Below are 27,264 nucleotides of genomic sequence, written 5' to 3'. Positions count from 1 at the left end.
GCAGCAGAAACTCATTTAAAAAACACATTTTTCAAAATGGCGGCTTCTCTGTTGGTCTATCTCCACAGAAAACGTTTTATCTTTTGGTCGCCTGGCTGTGACGAACAGATCTATGACATTTTTAGAAGAATCAGCAAAAGTAAATATTTTGATTTTAATGGAAACAGACGTTTTTTTTTGTTAACCACGCCCACATTCCTGATATTTTCATATTTTGTGTCATATTGTTTCATTCATCTTGAGCAAAAGAACCATTTACTGTCACAATAGCACCGTTCAAGATCTAAAAATATATTTTTTTTTTATTCCCAAGTAGCTTCCCGATGATGCTGGAGGAGTCGGGCGGCGATTAATCTAAATTTCTAGGAAGAGTTAATATTTGTAGACGGTACTAAGGTTCCTTACTCCCTATATGTTGCGTTCACCATTTTTCAGTTCTGTCCGAATCTACAATTCAAAAACTGAGTGCATTAGAAATTTCCCAAAGATTTTGTAAAAAAACAAAAACGTTTGCATTGATGCTCACTTCATTAGAACTCACTGAACAAATTCACATTGAGAATATTTGTTCAAAAATCACGATTGTATCATTTTAACCTACATGGTCATGGATGAGTAGTTATCTACTTGTATTTGATTTTAAAATTTGACTAAATTTCCATTTTAAAAGGACAAATAAAAGGTGTGTTTGTTGCCCGCTAGAACCCCGTGCACGCCCCTGCTGCTGTCAGTTTGACTCACTTACTGAAAAGATTAAGAAAAAAAAAACTTCCTGTGCTTACATTTATTTATTTATTTCTTGAAAACAAAAATATGAAAACAAAAATACCAGAACGTTGAAACCAGAATGAGTGAGAAGAAATACTTTTTTATTTATGGATCAGAAAAGTTCAGCTTCATCTTCGTTCTTTAAAGCGCGGGAACATCCCCTCCATGACATTTTAGTGCTGACACAAAGATTCAGCTGCAGAAACTCCCGCTCTCTGGTGATGAATGTCATGTTTCCCTGTAGTTCTGCGCATAAATCACGCGCGCAAACGCGTTAATGTCCCGCCCGGTCTTCCTCCCCTGGAGCCGGGCCAACAATGTTCCTATTCGGGCTGGAAGTGGTTTGGATGTATCCAAACTGTCAGACCTCACACGCCGCGAGGATGGAGTGTGTCTGTCGATGGAGACCTCCTCGGTGCGTCTGCGCCGGAGATGCGCAGCGCAACAGATGCCGCACAGAGAAATAAGCCGTTAATACCTTCAGGACTCGGGAGAGAGGAACAACCCTCCGCGCGCTGGAACCCGCGAAGGTCACGAGCGCGGACTTTACTGGGAGATATTTCACTTTTACGCACAAACTGCGCGTAAAAACTGGACTTTTTCCCCCTTTTCCATCGATCTGTATGATCGGGTCCTCCACCTGTCACCTCCACTACAGCAGGTCACATGGCACACCTGCGCGCTTCTCCGTCCCTGGAACCGACTGAACGGTAACTCCAACCGGTTAATTAAGGCGCGGCGCGAACACGTGGATCCTCGACCACCATGCCGCCCAAAAAGAAGGTAAAACTCAGGAAATTCTCCCGCTTCTCGTGTGCGCGAGCGCGTCCCCGTCAGCGTTGTGTGTGGGCATGACCGGAAGCGCAGGAGAATGCGCCATCTGTTGCGCCGCGCGTTAATCCGCGAGGCCTTCCACATCACTGCGCGTGCCATAACGCGCGGAGCAGAGACGCGCTGGTCGGATGCCATGTGTCCAGAAGAACGAGCCGCAGATCATTGTTGTTGCGTAACGTGTTGTGAGAGACTCAGATGGGACGAAGCTCTGCGTGATTTACAGCCTCACGCAGCAGATCCGCACCTCCAACTCAATCCGGGGGATTTGGGGTTTCACAAAAATCACGAATCTAAAATCCTAAAAAAGATTTAGTCTTCAAATCTTGTTAAAAACAGCAATGTTTATATATTGTTGTAAATAAATAGAAATATTTTACTTCATGTTCAGTCATTTGTTTAACACACTCATTTCTAACTTGAATAATTTTGACAAAATATATTTTTATAGAGAGTAAAATATTGAAAGTTATTTAAGGTTTAAGTTGATTTATTCTGGAATAAAATTCCTGCCTTTTTATTATTCATAATTATGCTAAAAAGTTACAGTTTTAAAGTTTTAAAAATGGTCTTTCTTTTAGCTTTTTGGACTATTTAGGCATTTACTAAGATTTTTTTAGACTATTTTGTAGTTTAGCTATTTAATCAGCTACAATTGTTTTGGCTAACCTCGGTTTCTTTTTTACATTTTTTGGGTTAATTTGCCGCTTAGCTAATATTTGAATTGGCTATCAGCTTCAGCGTTTTCAGCTTTTTCAGTTATCAATTTCAGCAGTTTCAGCTATCAGCACTAGCATCTTCAGCGGCTAAATTCATCTTACAGCATTCACACTAGCGTTATCACATGTATATATCTAGTTTATAATTGTGTTAAAAAGTTTAAGTTTTAAAGTTTTAAAAACATAGTTTTAGAGTGTTTTTAATAAATGTTTATCCTGATCGACCTCAGGTGTGTTTTGGGTTTTGGCCTCTTGTCCGATGGAGTTGGACTCTCCTGTTGAAGGTGGATTCATTCCATTTCTGTCTTTCTCTGCGTCTCTGTTCGGTTTCTGTTTTCTCTTCTTATCAAATCATCTTTTTCAGAGGTGGAAGGATGGGATGAAGAGAGAGAAAAACGTTAGGAAAAAACTTTAATCATAAAACTCTAGACGACAAAAAGACAAAGATCCTGATCTCCGAGTGTCTCTTTGTGATTCCCGTTTGTCCTTAAAACTGATTCATAAATGAGACCAGAAGGTCAAAGTGTTCTCTCTGTGATCTGCATTGATGCTGCTCAACGTGCACGTCTCCAGCTGCTTCATGCACACTGACAGGCTGGAAGTTTCATGATAATCTGGGAGTGGGGGTTCTCTTTGGTTCTGATGGAACATTTATGGCATCAGGAAGTGAATCATTCTGACCAAGTCGACCGCCGTTTGACCAAACTTAAAAATGTCAAATGGAGGTTTGCTTCCAGAACAGGAAGAAGTTGTGTTTGCTTCAGCGAGTCTACAAACGTGTTGTGTTGCTGTGGGACTCTTCAGAATCAAAGATTCTTCCATCCACCTCGATGAAGTTTACACGCATGCTGCATCAATGTTCCCGTCCCATCTGGAATAAGAACTGACCGAGTGAACATGTTTTTGGGGTAATGATTGTGGAACATAAGTGGAGGACACGCAGCCACAGGGTCCAAGCCAGGGTGTGTGTGTCGGGGTAAACGGTTGTGTCAGGAGGGGCATCTCTGCAGAAACAAATCTGTGAATCAAACCAGAATAAGTGACACAAAGATTAGAGCGAGTGTCATGTGACTCAGGAAGAACATGGAAGCTGATTCGCTGTGGTGATCCCTGAAGGGAAACAAAGAAAAGGTTCCAAGTCGATCTCTGATCGTTTTCTGATCTGTTCTCAAAGACCGCTGGAATTTAAATGATGATGACGTCGTTTTGAGACAAAATCTAAAAAGAAATCTTCATTTTCTAGGACATAGTCTCTGCAGAGCGGCTGGAGTTCATTAGAAATTCACCTCTGAGTTGTGGGCGGGGCTGTTGGTGTGGAGCAAATTTGCTCCATCACCATAACTGAGAGCTCTCTGTTTACACTCTGCCTCTAGCTTACAGCCCCTCACACTCCAACCTTAACATTAGTGGTGCAACAGATCAGCAGCAACATCGTTTCTATCCATCCGTCTGGTTCTGATCCAGATTCCAGACCAGGACAACAAAGATGTTCACGGATCTGTTTGTCTGCAGGTGGAGTCATCCAAAGGGGGCGGAGCTGGAAGCTTGTGGCTCCGCCTAGCATATTTTCTACATCAAAAATACGATCTTTTTCAAACAGTACTTTTTCATTTGCTCCTGATTCAGAATTTGAATAAAGACATATTCAAAAATGAGTTTTTAATTTTAATTTTATTTATATATCTTCTCCACAATTAAAGAAATGCCACAAAAACTCGTTAAAAAAAACCAAAAGCAGCGTTTTGATCAGAGTAGCTCTTTATAGAATCAGTTTTCCAGCTGATGGAATGTCCTGACCGTGGTCTTCTTCTGTCTTCATCCTCTCACTGACCTGGACATGTCTTCACAGAATCAGATGATCTTAATCCTCTCAGGATTGACCAATCTGGAGACCTTTGACCTTTAACGAAGTCTTCAGTAGTAAAATAAACACGTTTTAAAGTCAGGACAGATGCTGAGAAATGCAAACAAACTCGAACCATCAACCTTCATTTGTCACAAACTTACATGAAGTCTTTTAAACAATTAAACTAAATGGCTGATTCATTGTTGAGAATTTGCTGACTCATGAAATGAAAACAGTGGATCATGGTCTCATAGTGAAAGTCAAGGTTTGGATCTGTGGTCACTTGTGTTCCTCTGGTTGTGAAGCAGCAGAACGAAGGAGAACTGAACCAGCTTCACACCGGATTCGTTTCTTTGTGATCCAGATGTAATGAAACGAACACGATCACAGGAACAGATCTGAACAGGCTGATCGAGTGTTTCTGATCGGAGTTTCAGTCACAAAAGTCGACCTCGTGATGACCTCCAGCAGCAGCTTTCTCTTCTCCTCCTTTCATGAGGAATCTCTCGGGGGATCTGAGGGGAAGATCTTTATTCTGAAAGGAAAAAACATTGTAAATTAGAAAAAAAATCAAATAAAATAAAAAAGTGGGGGAAAAAAGTTAAAAACTCAAAATAAATTTGGAAAAAAAAAAAGATACTGAAAACTATTAATGTAAAATTACCAATCTATCCATATGTAACAGCTGCTGGTTGGAATTTTCTACTTTTCCTATTTTTCAACTCTTAATTTTACATTCATAATTTTTTTATTAAAGTTTTCAGTAGTTCGTTTTTCAAATTTACAATTTACTGTTGAAATTTTCACGTTTACATCGAGTTTTCAACTTTTTTTTCAATGTTTCAGCAGAATCTCAGTCGTTTTTATTCTGGGAGTCATCAAACCTCAAACCTTCATTTCTTAAACTGAGGAGGATCGGACGTTCAGTCAGAAACCAAAGAAGGAGTTTTAGAGAAATTCATTTTACAGTCAGTGATTTGGTAAATGGTAAATGGCGTATACTTGTATAGCGCTTTCTACCCTCCTTCGAGGGCCCAAAGCGCTTCACAGTCACAGACCCATTCACACACTGGTGGTGGCTCCGCTGCCGAACACTGCCGCCAACCTCCCACCAGAGGCAATTCGGGGTTCAGTGTCTTGCCCAAGGACACTTCGACACAGAGTCGGAGTCGAACCCGCTCACTTCTGATCAGGAGTCGACCGCCCTACCGCTGCACCACTGGCTCATAGGTGATGAAATGTGGCGTGGAGTCACACGTCTGTCAGCTTCCCGTCCAGCCGCAGCGCCTGCAGACTCTGCAGCAGTAACTCTGCAGGTCTGTAAATCCTGCACTGACGCATTCATCTTAATCTGCTTATCCAGAGACAATCATGCCGGCGAGGCGAGGACGGACGGACGCTGACCCACAGGTTTCTGTCTCCAGCTGGAGCTGGACTGACACGTTCAGGTCTAGAAATGTCCTCTGCTCAGGTCACGTTTGTGTTTCTGGAGGTCATTTCCCAGAAACTCATGAGGATAACTTCAGATTAAATTTCAGAATCTCATCAAACATTTAGAAATGTAACAAACTGAAACCAGGAAAGCTCACTTTCAAAAGGGTTTCCAGCTTAAAGACAAACAGAAACGTTGAAAAGACGGTTAACATTCGGTTCCTCACAGGTCTGCTGCCTGTCGTGAGATCTGAACGTGACCTTTAGAAAGTCGCGTCTCCTCGTGTTCTGTGAGCATCTGGACGGAGTCTCTTTCAGACGGTGCAGTTCAGACGTTTGGGCTGAAGTTCATCCAGAGACAGACTGTTAATGATCATTAGACAGATAATTCAGGAGTTCACAGGAACCTGAATGGAGATCAAATCCTTCGATCGGCGTAATCGAATCACGTTCCTGTTTCTTCAGAGTCCACTAACAGCTGATCTGAGGAAATTATTCTCAACTTGAGGACCGAATCCTCCATGACGGAAGAAAACTCAGTTTGTGAGGATTTATCATCTGTTAATGTCCCAGCAGAGACACAGAAGCAGCATCTCTGCAGAAGCAAACGTTTCATGAGGAATCTGCCTCCTCGTCTGCTCATGATGGGACGAATAAAACAATAAACAATAAAAAAGGTTTTTCATGTTTCCTCATGATGGAAGACATTTCTGAGTTTTTATTTATGGAAATCATGGAGCAGAAGAAAAAAACTGTTTAAAAAAGATCGTATTTGTGATGTAGAAAATACGCTGGGCGGGGCTTCAAGCTCCCTGCTCCGCCCCATTCTGATGCATCCAATAGGTCCATGAACGTCTTTGATTTCTGGTCTGAGCTGGAATCTGGATCAGAACTGGACGGATGGATGGAAACGATGTTGCTCACCATTTTGTTGCATTGTATCGTGGGGTTGGGGTGTGAGGGGCTGTAAGTCAGCTGGAGAGAGTGAAAACAGATTCCACTGTTAACTCAAAGGTGAATTTCTAGTAATAAACAATAATAACGTTCAGGAGATGCTGGAGATGAAATATTTATTCTCGTTTGTTTCCACATCCTGACCTGATTAACACAACCATTTAACCGTCCTGTTGGGTTCTGGGTCAAATCGACCCGTTTAGAAATGTAAAAAGCTAAAAAACAAATTGACTTAAACATATTTTTTACTTTGAAATGTTTCCTGTTTGGCTGTTTTAGTAAAATCAACATATAAAAAAAGCTTCATTAAGTTCTTGTGTTTGTAATCCAGGTAAAAACCAGAACGGGAGCGTTAGGAGTTTAAATGTCTCTTCCTTTAGATCAAAACATTTTCCAGTTTTTGCATTAAAGTAAGAAATGACTCATCTGCTGCATTATTTAATAATTCAGCAGCGGGGGCGTCTGGCACTTTGGCCCGGATGTCTTTTGGCCGCCAGGAGGGACGGGTGCTGAGCGAGCAGATGTCTGCAGCAGACGCGGGGAAAACCAAAGAACTACCCAAATGCAAGTAAACAAAGGTTTACCTGAAGAAAACACAAGTAAACAAAGGTTTACCTGCAGCAAATGCGAGTAAACAAAGGTTTACCTGAAGCAAATGCGAGTAAGAAAATGTCTACCTGCAGCTAAAACGAGTAAACAAAGGTTTACCTGAAGAAAACACAAGTAAACAAAGGTTTACCTGCAGAAAGCACGAGTAAACAAAGGTTTACCTGAAGAAAACACAAGTAAACAAAGGTTTACCTGCAACAAATGCGAGTAAACAAAGGTTTACCAACAGAAAACACAAGTAAACAAAGGTTTACCTACAGCCAACATGAGTAAACAAAGGTTTACCTACAGCTGGTTCTGGTCGGATGGAGGCGCGTTCTTCATCCCCTCAGAGTTTTGCAGAGCAGGAAGCAGGAAGTGTTTACAGAGAAGAGGACTGTGACTGTTGGCACAGAACTCCAATTTGTTTCCTATCAAAATAAAAGTTGAACTCACACAGCGGCTGGTCGCACACGCCGTCTGCGCAGACGTTCAAACAGATGCATCACCTGAGTTTGTGTTGAGCTCAGCCTCTGTTTAAACTGCAGCTTCTCTTGTTTCCTTTAGGACAGAAGACGGATTACAGTTCAGACGCATTTATACTGTGGTTTGATTTTAAAGTAAAAAAGTTTTCATATTGATCTGAATTCAGGTTTGATCATTTGACTTGTAGGAAAATCAGCTTCTAGGTTTTAGAAAAAAATGACGTATTGATAAGAATGTATTAATTTTACCTTAGAAATGTACTACAAAGTGTGTGTTTGTCTATATGTGTGTCTGAGTTTTATGATTTATCACAGTCTGAGTTTGTTGTTCAAGCATTTATTGTGTGTTTACTGTGAAAGCAAACGTCTGTTGACGATTCATCTTCACTCTTTTCATGAATTGGACTCTAATCAGAAGTTTTTTATAGAAACTTTTTCAGGAAGTTCCTGTTATTGACGGAACATTTCTAAATGTTTCTCCAGTTTTAAATCTTGTTGAGATGTTGTGAGAAGAAAAGTACATGAAGGAATCTCATTCAAGTCTGATCAGACAAAGCTGAAATGTCACTGAGATACAGCTGAAATGTCACTGAGATACAACTGAAATATCACCGAGATACAGCTGAAATATCACCGAGATGCAGCTGAAATGTCACTGAGATGCAGCTGAAATGTCACTAAGATACAGTTGAAATGTCACTGAGATAAAGCTGAAATGTCACTAAGATACAGCTGAAATGTCACTAAGATACAGCTGAAATGTCACTGAGATACAGCTGAAATGTCACAGAGACACAGCTGAAATGTCACTGAGATACAGCTGAAATGTCACTGAGATACAGCTGAAATGTCACTGAGATGCAGCTGAAATGTCACTGAGATACAGCTGAAATGTCACCGAGATACAGCTGAAATGTCACGGAGATACAGCTGAAATGTCACTAAGATGCAGCTGAAATGTCACAGAGATACAGCTGAAATGTCACTAAGATGCAGCTGAAATGTCACGGAGATACAGCTGAAATGTCACTAAGATACAGCTGAAATATCACTGAGATACAGCTGAAATGTCACTAAGATACGGCTGAAAAGTCACTGACATACAGCTTAAATATCACTGAAATACAGCTTAAAAGTGACGTTTCTGACGAGATCAATTTTGACACACATGACATTTTCTTGGGTCTTGCTCATGTTTTGAGACGGTTGACTTACCCTTGTGTGGTGATGTTCCTCTGCAGGGAGAACACAAGGACACGGATGTGGTGGAGGAGAGAAACGCTCAGGTGCAGCTGGAGAAGGCCAAGGTAACCATGGAGACCATGAAGCATCATGATTCAGTCTTAGTGAAGAGAAGACACAATAATCGCAATTATTATTTTTTTACAGTGTTTTCCAGCCTCTTATTGTCTGCCAATAATCAGAATAAGAAATCACACGCAAAATTGTACATTTAGTACGTTTGTCTTTAACCCTTTGGAACCTCAGCTACCAGAAGAAGAATTTCTCTCCTAAGAGCACAGCTGTCCATTTGACATTGTTCCTGGTCCTCTGTTTTTTTTTCTATTGTGAGAAGTTTGATCCAGCTGGATTTCAGGTCATGCTGTGTTATCTCATTAATTTAATAAAATCTCAATCACAGAAAATAAAAGAGCTTTTAAGTTTATTTTAGACTGAGTTTTATTACGCTGATCTCACAGCTGAACGTCAGAATGTTTGGGGGAGCTTATGTATATTAATGCATTAATTCTGTTTCGATTAATCGCGTGTGTTAATGCGTTAACTTTCACAGCCATAATAAAAACTAATCAAATGCAGGTGAGATCCGGTGGGTCTGTAATCTGGATTTAGATCAGGGGTGTCAAACTCAATCACACAAGGGGCCAAAATCCTTAACGCACTTTAGGTCGAGGGTTGAACGGGACAAACATTTACTGAACACTAACACTACATTTTGAAAATTTTAAACATACTTAATATAATTATGAACTAGATATATAGCATTACCTGCTATAATGTAGTCTGAATTTTGTAATCTGAATTTGGCCACTGAAGATGCTGAAGTTAAAAGCTGAAAACGCTGAAGTGGATAGCTAGCTAAAATATAAGCCAAATTAGCCTAAAAAACTTTTTGAAAAAAGCATGTAGCTGAAATATTAGCTAAACTCCAAAATAGCCTAAAAAATCTTAGTAAATGCCAAAATAGTCCAAAAAGCTATCAGAATACTAATATTTAAAAATTTAAAACGTGAATTTTCAACATAATTATGAATAATAAAAAGGCAGGAATATTATTTTAGAATAAATCAACTAAAACCTTAAATAACTTTCATTATTTTACTCTCCATTAAAATATATTTTGTCAAAATTATACAAGTTAGAAATAAGAGCAAGATAACATCGGGTCATTAATAACAATAAAATAAAATGACCTGACACGACTTTGACACATGTGATTAGATGAACTGTTTCAGCTGATCTATGTTCACATGAGACGAATCTTCAAGAACCTTCTAAATGCTGGTTCTTGACCACTCTTTTGGCCGCACTGAACAAATCAAAATATTTCAGATGTTTCGTTTGTGTTGTAAAACCTACAGACAGTGAAACCACGCTGCGTAAAAACGGCCTCGGCTCAAACCAAAGCCGTTCTTATCTGGTTCAGCGGTTCTGTTTAATTGGGAATCAAACCCCCGCAGAGTTAATGAGCCCCGCTGGTGCTTCTAATCAAGGACACGGACACATGCAGGTTGACCTCAGGTGACTCCACAGTCTGGGCTTTTCAAACTGGAGTAATTAGGATCCGGATCGGCGCCACGCTGACATCTGACCGACCGGATTAAAGCTCCAACAGGTATTTAGAGGAATTAAACCCACGGCAGACATTTTCATCTGCCACTCAGGGAATTCAAGCCATGACAGTCGAGCTTCAGCTTTAGTGTGGAACATGGGTCGTAAAACTCATTTTGGTTTGGGGGCCACATTCAACCCTTCTGATCCCAAGTGGGCCGGACCAGTAACATAACAGCCAGATAACCTTTGCTCAACCTGTTATCTCCAGATTTTTTTGTTTAGTTCTTTTTTTCATGTCTCAACCAACACAGTAACCTGATCACTTCTTATCAGACATTCATCCACAGAGGAAATCATTTTATAATGAATATCTTACATCTGACACTGAAACAATCCTTATAGTGAACTCAAGAGAGGGCTACGGAAAAAATGAAATTATAAATGTACAAACTGATGAAAATTAAACCAAGTTAAACTGCATCTTACCCAGATGTGACACACGCAAAGATCTGCTGTTTATTTCTGGATCTCTTGCCATTCTGGTCTTTCTTTTCTTTTGCTCCCCCTAGTGGTGGAATTGGGCATTGTGGTCATTTCTTTAAAGAACCAGAACTCTGACAGGATTGAGCTAGAAACTTGCTTTTTTAAAAACATCCTTATAATTATTTTCTCTTCACAACTGGGCTGGATTAAACCATGTGGCTGGCCGATAAACCCACAGACCGTTTGACACCCCTGGTGTAGACCCACCACATCTCCACTTGGCTCACAAGGTTTGGGCAGAAACTGCTGGTTCCTGTTAACTTTATTCTCAAAAAAGCCTCTGGAGCATGGAAAACACTTGTTTCTTAGATTAAGGAGACAGGTTCCATGTGAGGTCCATTTCTGCAGATGTCAAATCTCTAGTATAAAAAGGGATTTATTCTCCTCAGACAGCAAACAAAGAAAGTTATGAATCATGGTGGAAGTTCTTCTTGATGCCACAAAGTTAACACCTGTGTCTCTTCTGTGTGTTTAGTACAAGCCTGTGGCTTTTGCCGTACGCTGCAACTTCTCATACACTCCAGCCGACGACGACAACGTCCCAGTGCCGGGCCAGGCCGTCACCTTCGAGGCCAGAGACTTCCTGCATGTCAAAGAGGTTCCAGAAGGACATCTCTGCTTAGCTCTTGAATACTTGACTATGACCCATGTATTCAACTCCATCTGTTTCTCCTCTGAATGGTCCAGAAATTTAACAACGAGTGGTGGATTGGCCGGCCGGTGAAGGAAGATGGCGTTGTGGGCTTCGTCCCCAGTCCAGTCAACCTGGAAACCATCCTCATCAGGAGAGAAGTGCAAGCAAGGAAAGCCGCCAAGGCTTTAGCCAGGTATGAAGATCGCCACTAGAAGCAGATTTTTGTTTCATTAAGCTTCAAATTCATCGTTAGAAGTCAAGTGAAGCCACAGAGCAGCTACTCTGTGTTCTAGATCCAGTTTAAGATGATTCTTTATCAACCTGAGGATAGATTAGGATCTGGAATTATGATTTTAACCAGTTATTTACAATCAAGGATGAGCTTCATAAAAACAGAAACTTTAACCATTTTTAGATCGATAATTTACATCAACAGACCTGATGGGTCCACCAACATTTGGTTCAAACCATTGACAGTTTATGAGAACTGGACTGAGCGAGTGTGACGTCATCCATAGAAAATGGTTCACTAGCTGCTCCAACAATAAGAAATCAGTCCAGTCACCATCTCTTTGTGATACGGACGCCGCCATGTTGGCTCCAGATGACATCAGTAAGCAGTGATTGGCCCGTTCAGCCCGAGTCAACGTTTCTATGGCAACCACTCTCTCCAATCAGGAGTGAGCTTGTTGGAAGGCCACACCCCTTCGACTTGAAAGTAGCCTTCATAAAGTCTGTCGAAGGTTTTTTTTTTTTTTATATTTCAAGCATTTTAAATTTTGGCCGTGGGGGCCAGCAGGCTCCGCCTACTTTTATTGAGACATCTGATTGGTCAATTTATAACTTGTATAATTTACTTTAGCTTCATATTCAAGTCTGTACGTCTGCTTTAACAATGAAACATGATGAAATCTCTGTGAGCTGACTCAGAAAATGTGATCCTTTCAGCAAAGCTGCATCTCAAGCAGCTCAGGACATGAACTCAAAGAAGTACACGCCCCCCTCCCAAGGTCAGTCCACCCGTGAACCCCCTGAGTTACGATCCATCCCGATGAGCGCTGCTTGACTGTTCTTTTGTTTGTGCTCCTGCAGCCAATCAGCAGGTGAAGAAGAAGCCGGTAAGCAGCATTGGTCTCACTTCATCAACAGAACTTTTTAAACAAACGTGTTTTCTTCAGATGAGTTTCTAGATTTAACAAAGTTCTTCAAGCGTCTCTGGCGTGATTTTAGACCCACACAGTCAGAGAACCTCAGCAATATTTACAAAGGTTTTCAATGCTACCACTGAAAACATGAAAGAATTGATGTGCATGAAAGCTTCATATTGACTTGTCCAGAGTCAAACTCTGTCTATTCAGAAGCATTTGGGAGGTTAAGATGTTTGTCTCAAATATTGGATTTAGTAAAACAGTCGAGCCATTTTTTAGGTTTTTGGTAAATATTCTAGTATCAAAGGACAATTAACAGAAAGTTTGTTAATTTATTGATTTATTTTTTTACATCAAGTAAAGGATAGTGCCCAATGTGGTGACCCTTTTCAGAAATAAGTGTTCAATCTGGAGGCGTGAACCGGCCTGCCTCAGGAAAGTCCATCCTTTTTGGATAATGGACACTTCAAAGGGCATTATCCTGCTTATACCACGTGATAAATAGGAATTCAATTATTAGTACTTTAATCTTTTCTTTTTTTTGCATTTAAATAGTTTTTTCCCAGTTAAAAAAGATTATACTAGTACCATTTTAAACAGGGGTGATAGGTTGTCATGGTAACGACTACTGAGCCCACACCTCACTCTGGCAGCAGCTGGTGTATGAGGACTAACCAGTGGAGGAAAGTGATCCAAAGCATCATTTCAGAGAAAGTTCACTCTTAACGCCTGTTTTTGTCCAGACGATGAAGCTAAAGTTTGTTTCAAAGAAACAGAACTCACAAATAGTTTCCCAGACCGCTTGATTGACGGAATCTCCACCGTTAACTCTGATCACTTAATGTGGATCAACAAACAAACCATTTCTTTGATTATTAGTAAAAATATTTATAAACACATTCTTACTCTGTATTAAGCAATAAGATAAACAGGACAGAAAACTATGTAAAATAAAGTCAACATCGGTGTTGATGGTAAAATGTGACAGAGATGCTGTCATGTCCATCATAGAGACATTAGAAGACCAGAGATCTTTTCTACTGTCTTCTGTTGCGATAATAACATTAGTCCACCTTTGTTCCAAGTTTCTGATGTTCCGATTACCAACTTGTGTTTTTAGGACAGCGCAATAGTATAAAAAAATCAAACAATGTGACCAGAACTACATATTTTTATAGGGGATTTTTATCACTTTTTAATGGTCACTTTACAGCCAATCAGGATCCAATATTCACCCATTTCCTTATTGTCATGGTCACTGGTATAATGATATATGATAAATGTGTTTTTTGTGCAACATTTATAGAGTAGAAAATAAATAATAATACATAAGTATAGATCAAAAGTGCATCATTTGATTAATATAATATATATAATATAATATAATATATATCATATATATATAAAATATAGAAAATTATAACTAATTTGTTGCTAGATAAAAAGTGCAGGAGTCATTCACATAGCAGTATATACAGTTAATGTGTTAAATTGTTTAAACCAGAACAAATACATATAAAGAAAACATCACATGACTACAGTGAAGTGGATTTAAAAAAAACATTTTTGTACAGTTCAGTCCAGATTTATTTTTACCATGTTGAAGTTTTTTGTCAGTGTTATAAAAGCTGTTCTGGAGTCTTTTTGTCTTTCCTCTGTTTGACCCGTAGCATTCCCTGAAGGTAACCGATCAAACGGGGGTGTCCGGGGGGTGACAGGTCTTTGACCTTTTGTTTGACCTTTGACCTTTTACCTGATGCAATGCTTGGTGTTGCCTGCAGGGGGAGCAGGTGGCCATGTATGACGTTGTGCCTACAATGCGTCCTGTGATTCTGATGGGACCGTCACTAAAGGGCTTAGATGTAAGTTTCTTTCTGCCTTTAAATTGGAAAAAAAATTTAATGAACTCATTCGTCGAATATATATTTTTTGTTTTATTTCAGGTGACAGACATGATGCAAAAAGCTCTTTTTGACTTTTTAAAGCACCGATTTGAAGGCAGGTCAGTTCTAGTGTTTTGCCACACATGAATAAACTGTACCTGGTACAATATTAGAACCAATACTCCAGCTTTTTCGTTTGTTCTCCAGAATTACCATAACCCGGGTCACAGCTGACATCTCCTTGGCTAAACGGTCCATCCTCAATAACCCTGGAAAGAAGGCCTTAATGGACCGGTCCAACACCCGCTCCAACTTAGGTTTGTCTGACCATCCAGATTCTATCATTTGATGTCATGGAGGTCGGTCGACCTTTTTAGTCTCCAAATGTCTTTAGATGCTAAAAAGAAATGTTTTTGTTTTTGTTTGTACAATTTAAATTAAAATAAAAAAGTGAAAAATCAAAATCTGAATATTTAGTAAAAATATTTTTGGATTCCTGTGACTCTGAAGGAAGATCAAATCTTTTAAAACCTTAATTAGGTTAAAACTAGATTAACTGCCACAAACAGAATCAATTTATCAAAAGGCATCAGAAAGTTTTAGATAATAGACTTATGTTTTGGTGCTAATGTGTAAATTCTACACATTCTCACTCCCAACTCATCATGTGGATGTATAGTTCGGGTCCCCCGCCCCTTCAATTCACTTATTTACATTTTGGGCGTCCCCAAATTATCGTTTTTTGCCGTGATTCCCATTAACTCGCAGGTCAACAACCCTTGAGACGCAGCACCGGAAGGAGAACTGGTACCAGACCAGTACCGCGTACCGAGGGTTGGGGACCCCTGATAAGCATGTGTATTTTTTCCCTGTTTGTGGCCCGGTACCAAGCGGCCCTCGGACCAGTACCAGTTCGCAGCCCAGAGGTCGGGGACCCCTGATGAAATGGGAACAGACCTCATATTATAAAACAACAAGTTGGGGACACCTAAAAGGTCAAAAGGTGATGCAAAGGGGCCCCGAACCATACATTCATAAATGAGGAGTTGGGAGTGAGAATACGTTGGTAAATTATAGACAAAACCTTTTTCTACAGCAAAGTTATCTGATGTATGAAGTCCAACCAATGCCTACCAACAAACTCAAACCGATTTCAAAAGTGAAAACAAAATAGATAAATAAATGAGAGTGCCTCAAGGGTTGTCATAAAAAAGGATTTGCATGAAATGAGTGGACCGTGAAGTATTCATAAGGATAATGGAAGTTCCACACATTTATGACGTACCGGTGATGCTGTCATACGGTGTCCTTATGCCTCACTCTGTGAGTGAACAGCTCTAACGGGCTCCTGGTTCAGTCTGCAGGATTTCGGAGGTTGAAAAAAAATGAAAAATCTGTACGACACTCCTGCATCTCACCTACTTCCCCCCAACTTACCCTTATGTGTTGTTCACTATGACCTGTTGCCCGCAGCACGCCCGTAGAAAAAATTTGCATAAACATTTTGTCTCTATGGGTTCCATGGGTTCACCAAGCAGTCTATGGCCTTGATGTTTCCTGCAGGCCCCGTACAGGTTTGACCATTTTCGCTCGCAGACAGCCGGTGTCCACCAGTTAGGACAGCTAAAACTAAAGCTTAACCAAGCCTACAAGTATTTTTAACAAAGAAACTCACTTTCACACGGAAGGACAATTCAATCAAATGTTGTCCCGGAGGAAATTTGTCTTGGATTAACAGGCCCAGTGGCTGCATAACTGCATTCACGCACCCAACTCTGTACAAGTACAAGTATAACAGCAAACAACACACACATAAGAGCATAACAAAAAACATACAAGGTATCAAATGTACTGTTACGGAGTTACGCACCTCTAAAAGTAAGGTGTTTGCACGGTAACGGATGTCAGACAAAGTTAAAAGATTTAAAACAAATATAAATGTCAAGTACATTATCCAAAATCTGTATATATATATATATATATATATATATATATATATACACATAGCTGTTTCACATTGGATCTGGAAGTGCTGCAAAACGGTGTGTGGGCAGCAGTGGCGGGCCGTGCATTTCACACCTAGGCCTTCAGTAGTGCTCCATCTGAATCAATCCAACCCTCATTAACTATTTTATGGCAATAAAACTTCTACTGCAGGTACAACTGCCACACACACGCCAAAAGCATCAACAATAAACTGATTGTGAAGGCCTCCGGGCAGATTTCTTTGACCCTAGCAACAAATGGTGCTGCAATGTGATTGGTTAATGCTTAAATAGGAAAATACACGTCTGGAAGCAGCGCAACCAGGGAGACAGCAATGAAAGGACGAAGACAGAGCATTTGGAATTATAGAATACGTATTCACGGAAATAAATAATAATTAATATCAGTCTGTGATTCAGATATTTTTAGGCCAGCAGAGAAGGCCTTGCAGGCCCTGACGGCCCGCCACTGGTGGGCAGAGTGCACACGGTATGCACTTAACCTTCAGTTCACACCAGACACATATTGTGTATATTTGCATATAATTCTTATATATTTATAATCCATAAATCTATATGTATGTATATGATATATATATATATATATATATATATATATATATATATATAAAAATAAAAAAGTCACGAGCTGGCTGCGGAGATCCGCGGAGGACCGCGGTGCTCCGTGTCTGGTGTGAACTACACCGTACGTTGACAAGGGTGCTGAATGGCAGCGGGCTCTGTTCTGCGCCGCTTCCGCGTCTGGTATGATCCAGCGTTGGTATCCTTTTTGGTTGTCCACTGAAGCAGGTCTCACGAACCTCTTGAAGAGGAGAATACTCTTTCTTACCAATGAGTTTCATGGCGTTTTTCAATTGTCAGTGGCTCAGGGAGCAACAGTCCTTGGAGGTTTGAAACTCTTTAGTTTTGTGCACATTTAGAGTCAGATGGGGATCCAAGCATCAGGACTGAAAGGAGTCAATTCCTTTAAGAAATTCAAATTTAGAGACTTAAACACATGAAAGCAGAAATCATGAAACATTTGTCTTATTGACTTTCCCCTGTTTTAACCTTATGTTTCTTTTTAATTTTGTGACTTGGTTCTATTCCCCCCGACCCCCATTCTACCTCCTTATTGCTGCCACTTCACTTCATTAGAGGAGAAAATAATGCGTTTCAGGCAGAAAGGAGACGATTTACTTGGTTTCTTTCTACTCTTGTCTCTCTCATTGCTCTCATCCCAGATGCTGCCGGTACGTATCACAGCTCGTGTCCTCGTGTTCCTCACAGATCCACCTCCCTTCTTCTAATCTCCTTTAACCCTGACCTTACTCTTCACTCTACACGCTAGCGGCAGACGTGGCGACCCCTAACGGCAGCAGCCGAAAGGCAAAGACTTCTGTGATGAATAGTTTGTAAATGTCGGAGTGTAGTTGTAGTCCGTGAATTCAAGCTCAAAAAGCATTTGGTTATGAAGGGAGACATATAGAAAAACGTTATCAGGTTTAGATCATTATTCTCATGTGACATGTTTAAGGCTAAATTTGATTTTTAATTTATTCATTCAATTATTTTTATATTTAAGAAATTCTTAAAGATCAGTTGACTCATGCAGATTTAACAATTCACTTACTTTTACTGTAAAACAACAAAATAAAGCAATAGTATACATTGTGGTAACGAAGTTTAAAATATATGTTTTAAAAGTGTCCAAGGTGTAAAAATCAAATCATTTCTGTCAAAAGCAATACAGCCTAATAGTAAATACCACACGGTTTGATTCTAACCGGATGGTCTGATGGTTGTACCAGTTAGTTCTCGCGATCGTCCTCCGACTGACCATGTCCCGCCGCTGTCTGCTTCTGCAGCTCAGATCCAGGGGGAGGTGGAGCGCATCTTCGAGCTGGCCCGCAGCCTTCAGCTGATAATCCTGGATGCAGACACCGTCAACCATCCTCTGCAGGTGTCAAAGACCTCGCTGGCTCCAATCCTGGTCTACGTGAAGATCTCCTCGCCCAAAGTAGGCTTGAAAATCCAGATCTGTGGATGTTTGTAAAACTGAAAGTTTTCCTTTTTTTGAGACATTTTGGTTTTTTTCTGCTGCAAAGGTTTTGACTAGACTGATCAAGACCAGAGGAAAGTCTCAGACCAAACACCTGAATGTTCAGCTGGTGGCGGCAGATAAACTCGCCCAGTGTCCATCCGTGAGTGACATCTAGTGGAAAACAGTAGTACTGCAGGACAGACCGACAGAACAAACATGACTTGACTTTGGTTTTTTGCTTTATTTAATGAATCAAATGTGTGTCTTTGTTTTTGTTTTGTTTTCTATTTTCTAATCAATGCATTTCATTATTTCAGTAATTAGTTTGAAAAATGTGTGTTTTGTCCTGTATTTTTCACAATCTTTGCTCGAAATCAATCAATAATTTTAAGATGTTTGTCAAAAATTAATCCTTATTTATCGTTCAAATGTTTCTTTGTAAATCAAGAGGTCTTCTATCAAAGAAACAAACTTTATCCAGAGACGAATATGATAAAGAACTCTTCAGTACATATCTGGTAGATAGAAAATTCTTGTGCTTTTATTTTATAGAACATCTTTACTGTAAATTTTGATAAAACAAACTTTTTTCAAGTAAAATAGAAGAAAGAAACAAAAAATGTTTTAGAAAGCTAATCGTAACTAATTTTCTCTTGTTATAAACAAAGCCTTTGCAAATTGAACTAAAACAAAAACTTCTTAAAGGCTAACAAATCTACAGGTAAAGTCAAATCTCTATTTTTGGGATGTTTGTGAAAAATAAATCCTTTATTGTCGTTCTAATGTTTCTTTGTAAATCAAGAGGTCTTCTATCAAAGAAACATATTTGAATCCAGACACAAATATATTTGATGATAAAGAGCTTTGCAGTACATTTCTGGTTTGCGGATGTCGGTATCCCATAATGCCTTAGTGTCAGTGGTGTTCCCCTCATTCTAATGATCAATTTCCTGTAGGAAATGTTTGACGTCATCTTAGACGAGAACCAGCTGTCAGACGCCTGTGAGCACATCGCTGATTACCTGGAGTCCTACTGGAGAGCCACCCACCCGCCGGAGATGGAGCCCGCCAACGCCGTGGTCGCCCAGCTGGCGGAGAACACGCTACCTGCCAGCCCCACAGTCGTCCCGGTGCGTGCACACGCCAACACGTAGCGCAGAGAAAACCCTCACTTCACCTCATTCCACTCCTCTCATGTGACATCTGAGCTTAAGGTCTGATCTCCATCTGTGTTTGTCTCCACTGAAACATCTAACACTTTCATTGCATGTCTGTTCGCCCCCCCACTCCGCCCAGTTAAAGAAGAAGTGAGATAGGCCCACAGCCGGTGAGTGAAACCTCTGCTGCAGGGAAGTCTCCGGATCTGGAGCTGAAACGGACGTTTGTGTCTGTTTTCAGTAAAACTGACTCATTTGAATGTGTCCAAAGGCATCTTTTAACATTTAAGAGAACATTTCTACTGTAAACAAACTAGTTTTAGTATTTAAAAAATATAATAAATTAATACATACATTTTCAACTCCAGTAAATGTGTAAAATTACAGTAAATGGCAGATATTCTGTGAATAAAACTGTTAAAAGTTGGAATTTATCCTACACTTTAATTAGAGTTTTAAATACTAGTCCCCAATTTGGAGGTTGCCTCTTTTAAACTTTGAAGTAGTTTTCAAGTCTTCAATTTATTTTTTTAAGTTTACAATGTTTGGTAATTTTATATAATTGTTTTTATTGCTTTTTATATGTGTATAACCATAAGTTGTTTTTATTATTTATATTTTTAAGTCTTTTTTATCTGTTGTCTCTCTTTTGTAACAAATTGACCTTGAGTCTAAAGTATCTAAAATAAGTAAAGTAAAGACAGTGAGCTTTAAGACTTTTTTTCTTTAAAGTTCCACTCCGATCATCTTCTGATCTGTTATTTATAATAAATATTTACAATAATTATGATGATACTCTTTTTAGCCAAAGTGCTCAAAACCTGTGTTGTTTTCTAGGACTTAGTTTCTGCAGAGTGGCAGTAGTTCATTAGACCGCTGACACGGAGCAACCCCTTCCTGTCACCTATTACTGAGAGCTCTCTGTTTACACTCTCCTGCTAGCTTACAGCCCCACAAAACCCCAACCTGACACTAATAGTGCAACAAAAATGTCAACAATATCGTATCGATTCCGGCTCAGATGAGAAAAACAAAGACGTTCATAGATCTATTTGTCTGGTGGAGAATGGGGCGGAGCAGGAAGCCTGTGGCCCCGCCCAACAAATTATCTACATCACAAATACAATCCTTTTTAAACAACTTTTTTCATCTGATTCACAATGATTTGAATAAAGAAATACTAAGAAATCCACATTTTTGCTTAATTTTCTTTATTTATGTCCTCAATCATATAAGAAATCTCACAAAAACAGGTTAGAAACACCATTTCCATCGAGTGGATCTTTACCTGTCAAACCAGATGTGTGTATTTGCTGACAAGCATCTCTGTCTGCTCCATTCAGGTGTCACCACAGACAATAATCTATCTCCATTTAGCCCCGCCCTCCTCTCACAGGTCATGTAAACGTCTTCATGCCTGAATCTGAACTAAAAGTTAGTTTTGTGTTTGGAAATCACATAAAAAACTTGAATAAATTAGGTTAAAAAAAACTTGACGTCCCATTTCAACTAATTATTTTTATTGTAAAATTATTTTCAGTGGACTTTTAATTATGATTATGCAGTTTTTAGCTAATTTAAAAAAAAAAAAAGTCATATTTTAAGACATATTTGCTGCAGAGCAGCAGGAGTTCATTAGAAAGTCGTTTTGGTTTGTGGGCGGGGCTACTGGCATGGAAGTTATCCTATTTGCCAACATGCATTTCTTTACACTCTCTCGCGCACCTCACAAGCCCAAGCTAACATTAGCGTAGCAAAAAAAAGGCGAGAAACATTGGAGCTAACCAGTTTTAGAGCCAGACGGCAGCTCAGACCAGGAAAATGAAAACTTGCATGTGTAGCCTCTGCGTTGTGTTTCTTTTCTTTATACAGACGACAGTCCAGCTTGATTTTAGAAGATTTTATTCTGAAATGTCAGATATAAACAGCAGGAGCATCAGCTGATCCACCACAAGCAGCTGGGAATCTCCTCTTTGTCTCATTTTACATTCAAAGAAAAGAAAACATATGTACGGACGAAAAGTTCCAAAAAGGAGCAAATCTTTACTTAACAAAAATAGCTGCAATGCCAGATATAAATACAAGCTGATCCACCGTAAGTGCAGCAGCTTTTACTGGAGAAAGAAGTTAGAAGTTAAATGGCAATCACAGCCAATCTAACAATCTGCTAGTAGCGAATAAATGCTAGTAAAAAGACCAGAAATATTTAAGATGGAAAACATGTTTCACGTTTCTCCACGTTGTGCTGATGTTACCTCGCTGGGGATCACAATCCTTTGTTTTTATACTGCAGTGAAGGTACATTATTCCAACACAAGGTGGCGCCAATTTTTTACAGAATTAAACAATAATATTTCCACGTTAAACATGGATCTATTTGTCTGCAAGTGTAGAAATGAAGCGAAGAAAGCGAGACGTTTTCCCGCCCATGGCACTAGCTGCATTATAAGTCAGAGCTTTTTCAAACATCCAGTTTTCATCTGCTCATGAGTGAGGAGTAGCAGGTCTTAGAAGACCTACTCCATTGAAAATCCTGTTTTTAACATTTTCTTGTAGCACTTTCTCTCAATGGAGGACATTTAATAAGAAATTAAAGATTAAAACTGGCACCTCAGTATCTTTCTGAACTTTTACATTTTTTATCGTCCACATCAAGTCCTAAGATCTGAAGATCAAGTACCTTTAAGGATTCCCAGGACTCGGCTTGTGACTCGGAAAGACAGAGCCTCCTTTTCAGTTGAATGCGAGAAAGTGAGACTTTCTGTGAGGTCTGCCAGATCTGTCAGGGAGTTTCAGTCACTTTTAAAAACTGATCTTTTTAATCAGGCTTTAAATTCCAGTAAGCAGATTTAGTGAACGAGCTTTATTGTTTTTAATGTATTTATTGTTTCATTGCTTTTATTGCTTCTCTTATGTTATTTTATTGCTTAATGATTTTATTTATATTTGGTTTTATGTTCAGCACCTTTTAAGTACCCTACAAATAATAAATTGATCGATCGATTGATTGATTGATATTGCTCTGCATTTTTTCTTTTTGTTACACTAATGCTTGCTTGTGGGAAAGAGTGTAAAGAAAGGCATGCTGGGGAATTAGCTAGGCTAACTTCCATGTCCCACACATGAGCTCCTGCAACTCTGCAGAAAATTTGTCTTAGAAACGACAACATTTTTTATTTTAGGTAAAAACTACATAATTCTAATTAAAAGACCACTGGGAATGATTTTACAATAGATAAATTATTAGTCGGAGTTGGCCTTTAAATTAAGTTTCTGAAAGTTCTTTGATTCCCTGGTCGGATCTCTGCAGTCTATCAGTATGTGTGTGACCATTTCACTGAGATGACTCCGCCTTTTTTCTGCCCCAGGATGAACAGAAGAGTAAAAAGGCCCCCGCCCCCAAGAGAAAAGTTTCCCGCGACAACCACCTGGACAAGGAGCCGACTGCAGCCCCCGCTCAGGAGCAGAAAGAGGACGAAGGCCAAACTCAGGACGAAGAGGAGCGGCTTTTGAGGAGTGAACCAAAAAGACCCCAGCACAGCCATCACCACCATCACCACCACCAGCGCCGGGCGGATCACCACAGCCAGCGCTACCAGGGCGCCGTGGGCAGAGACCTGAGCCACAGGGGGGCGCGCAGGCCCCCGCCTGAGGAGATGGAGAAGGAGGAGGTGGAGAACGAGGCGGCGGCAAATGTGGAAGAGGCCCACTATAACCACAGGGGTCACAACCACCACCATCACAACAGCCACCATCACCACCAGCATCACGACAGGGACGAGTACGAGCACAACGAGCACAACCGGAGGCATCGGCACCAGCAGCACATTTCACCGCAGACTCACCACACGGATCACCATCCTGCTCACAACTACCAGCACAACTACCACCACCTCCACAGCAGGGACCGCGAGAGAGACAGACGCAAGGACAGACAGCACGTCGGAGACGGACGACAGTGGCGCACGGATCCCTACATACACCAGTGACTGGAGGTTTTCACCGGTCACTACGGTGGCCCTGAAGTACAAATCACTCTAATCAATAACATATCAAAGATCAAAACAATTTTAAAAAGCAAAACAAATAATAAAAAATCAAATATGACATTTTAAAAATCGAAACAAAATGTCAAAAAATGAAACAAAATAAGAAAGTGGAGAGGTAGGTATCATGGGGCGTCGGACTGGATGAAGTTTAAGTTTGAAGAAGAGAAAAAGCAGAAAGAAGAACTGTGGTAAAGCATCACATTCTCATTCATAGGTCGTCACATATTGACGTGATGTTTGGTTAGGGACCCTCCACGTCAAAATTGACATTTTGTCCTCAACTAATCGTTTTTTGATGTAATGGCTGTTCCAATTACATCATGGCTCCCCAACCTCCGGGACGGGTACCGGTACCCTAACCCTAGCCTCAACCCGGTACAGGACATGCATGGTACCAGAAACAGACTGGAACTCGTACCGCAAACTACCGGAAATGGACGTTGTTAAGTTCAAACGACCTGAGACATTTCTCTGCAACTGCAAGAAAGACCAGAGAGGTCAGATCGAACTTGCAAGAAGAACGGACAGTGTTCAACCAGTCTCCACTCCGCCGAAACCTTCCCTTAATTTAGATCAGGGCGTTCCAGAATCACATGAAGTCTACAGCTCTAATGGGAGCTACCGACCGGTTTTTACTATCACTGACATGAACTTCTGTCTTCCAGTACACGAGGGTTGATGACGGTTTCTTCAAGTTCCAGCTTTTACTATTCTCAGCCTTCAGCTGGGGCTCGGTTCTTGTTTCTGTACACTAAGCACAAGCAACTAAGATAAGAAGATTAAAAATAGAGAAGTTGAAATAATTTAACCCCCCAGTCCAACTCCTTAGTGCTGAGTGCCAAGCAGGGAGGCACTGGGTCCCATTTTTAGAGTCTTTGGTATGACTCGGCCGGGATTTGAACCCACGACCTTCCAATCTCAGGGCGGACACTCTACCACAAGGCCACTGAGCTGGTCATCAGTCATAGCAATCAGTCATAGCAAATGTGTGATAAATGTATTTACAACTCCATCAGGCGTGTACGCTACCAGACATGGTACCAGGTTTAGGGTACCGGCCACTTCCCGGGGACAGGTCCGCATCTGATACCGACTAAACCCCAGATCCCTGATTTAATTGGAACAGCTAGCATGTCAAAAAACAACAAGTTGGGGTCACCCAAAATGTCAAAAAGTGACGCAGAGGCGTCCTTAAACAATCGTCAATATGTGAAGACCTTGGAATGAGAATGTGTTGGGTTAAGAGTTGATTGATCACTCACTGAACTTTTGCAATGGGTGTGGCCAGAAGCTTCAAGAAATATCTTCTGTCAGATAATACATCAAATAACGTCCTGCTCAAAAGGTCAACATCATCATCTGGATCATCGTCATCCAATCAGTTTATCCATCTTCTTCTATTCATCCAGGACCCGGGTTGCGGCTCACCGGGTCAATCTCACGCCCATCCTGAGCTCAGTCTGACTGATTGTATGTCCGAGCAAAGACGCCTAGTCTTCCCTAAAGGAAGAAGCTCATTTCAGCTGCTTGTATTCGGGGCCTCACTCTTTTGGTCACGACCCAGAACTCATGGTTTGATGTTTATTTAGGATCCTCATTAGCAACTCAACATGCTAGCAGTTATTCTTCCTGGGGTGCCACCTTCTTAAAGCCACAAATTCAATACATGAACACCAGATTTACAGTTGCAAGAAAAAGTATGCAAACCCCCTGGGTCCGCCTGGACTCCTGCATGAATGCACAAAACATGCTCCAATCCCCATCCAACCCACAACAGACAGTTACAACCCTCCCAAATACAACTGTAAGTCTTCATGTTCTAACATCCAAAGTACAGGATGGAAAAACATGCAAACTCCATCTACAAATGGAGAAAGTTCAGCACTGGTGCTACTGTCCCTGGATGTGGTCATCCTGTAAAGATGACCGTAGACGCAGAGCGCAGAATTCTCGGTGAGGTGAAGACGAGTCCTAGAGTGTCAACTAAAGACTTACAGAAATCTCTGACACACTAATATTTTTGATGAAACATTTACTATAAAAAAAACACTAAACAAGAATGGAGTTCATGAGAGAGGTGCGTTTTGGAACAAAGATGTACATATAAAAGCTTAGCTTTTTGCCTCAGCTCTCTCTGAACCACAACAGACTGATACAGCCACCGCATAACGGCACCGATCCACCCATCGATCCCACGCTCTGATCTTCTCTCACTCGTGAACAAGACCCCGAGATACTTAAACTCCTCCACTTCCGGCATGAGCTCTCCACCCAAAGAAGACAAACTGTCAAGAAACCAGTGGAGAACCATGACCTCAGACTTGGCGGTGCTGACCCTCATCCCAGCCGTGACCACCCCAATCCATGCTGGAGGTCCTGGTTCTTCTAAGCCAACAAGACAACATCATCTGCAAACAGTATAAATTAATTCATCTTTGCTTTTTAATTGTTGTTTTAATTATTCACATGTTTTTGCATTGAGTGATTTGTTGATATGATTCGCACTTCAGGGTCACTGTAGTCAGAGAACTCCTTCATGCTGTCCGTTTTATCAAACATCTGAGAGCCGAGTCGATCTGTGGAGGATTTCTGTCTGTTTGCCGTTCTGTCTATCTGCTGCACATTTACTCACATTCCCTTTTTTTTTTTTTTTTTTTTTTTCTGCCGTGACAAAACATTCATTTTCTGTCATGTGCATTTCTGCAGAAACAGACTGCAAATTATGTCCAGAACAAAAACACAACTGTTTATGACATCCCACTCTCCCTAAAAAGAACCTAAAAACTTTGTTAAAAATTCACTGCTGATGTGTGTCCTAATGACGTAAAAAAGCTAAATTTGAAATGTCTTTTATAAATTCCTTTAGTGTTAGCGTCTTTGCTTCTTCTTGGTCTGTAGGCCAAAGTGCAATTATTATTACAGGTACTATTATTACTGTCATGAAAATACTTCAAATATCAACATGATTCCACAGAGATGTTTGTTCAAAATCTCCAGAAACTGATCCTACGACTGTGGATCCGTGCAGGTTTTCATCCCGGTTTAATTGGTGCACGTTTGAACTGGTGGATCTTCAAACTTGAAAAAATAATGTTAATGATGAAATGTTTAACTTTTGTATGGATTTAGGATGAACCCCACCCCCTTCTCCATAGAAGTCTGACTCTGCATGTTGACCATCTGTACCTGATCTGACTGAAAGCATGAACTCTGCCGTGTTGACTCTCATCCCAATGCTGGAGACTCTATGCATCTTCTTGGAACCCTCCTTAAACACAGCTTCAACACAATCTATGCATTTGTGTATATTCATAATTGCCTTGAGTAAATGAAAGCAGGAAAGTGGGTGGATCAGATGTGTGTGATTGCTTTCTTTTACCGGGAAAGAAATCCCTCATTTATGATT

The 27,264-nt window shown here is 40.4% G+C and overlaps 1 protein-coding gene across 2 annotated transcripts; it reads left to right on the top strand.

Annotated features, from left to right (window-relative positions):
• Positions 1-42: 42 nt before the first annotated feature.
• Positions 43-27,214, top strand: cacnb2b (calcium channel, voltage-dependent, beta 2b). 2 transcript variants are annotated; one of them, XM_024274213.2, is made up of 14 exons: positions 43-1,551; positions 8,864-8,929; positions 11,434-11,556; positions 11,646-11,785; positions 12,541-12,602; positions 12,685-12,710; positions 14,522-14,602; positions 14,684-14,742; positions 14,831-14,940; positions 17,853-17,861; positions 18,477-18,628; positions 18,717-18,812; positions 19,609-19,782; positions 23,178-27,214. In XM_024274213.2, exons 1-14 carry the CDS (start codon positions 1,534-1,536, stop codon positions 23,796-23,798), a joined length of 1,737 nt encoding a protein of 578 aa, XP_024129981.1. In that variant the 5' UTR covers positions 43-1,533; the 3' UTR covers positions 23,799-27,214. The 2 variants fall into 2 exon arrangements, with proteins under 2 accessions (XP_024129981.1, XP_024129982.1); XM_024274214.2 differs by lacking the exon at positions 17,853-17,861.
• Positions 27,215-27,264: the final 50 nt, after the last annotated feature.

This window comes from Oryzias melastigma, linkage group LG17 (assembly GCF_002922805.2).
Source record: "Oryzias melastigma strain HK-1 linkage group LG17, ASM292280v2, whole genome shotgun sequence".
In the NCBI taxonomy this organism is placed as follows: Eukaryota; Metazoa; Chordata; class Actinopteri; order Beloniformes; family Adrianichthyidae; genus Oryzias; species Oryzias melastigma.
Note: the sequence above shows the minus strand (reverse complement) of the source record. Positions and strands in the feature narration are given on the sequence as shown.

Bases quoted from the DNA above. Each gene is read 5' to 3' on its own strand.
- cacnb2b (XM_024274213.2), top strand. The intron at 12,711-14,521 runs GTAAGCAGCATT...TGTTGCCTGCAG, and splicing joins AGCAGGTGAAGAAGAAGCCG to GGGGAGCAGGTGGCCATGTA. The intron at 19,783-23,177 runs GTGCGTGCACAC...TTTCTGCCCCAG, and splicing joins CCAGCCCCACAGTCGTCCCG to GATGAACAGAAGAGTAAAAA.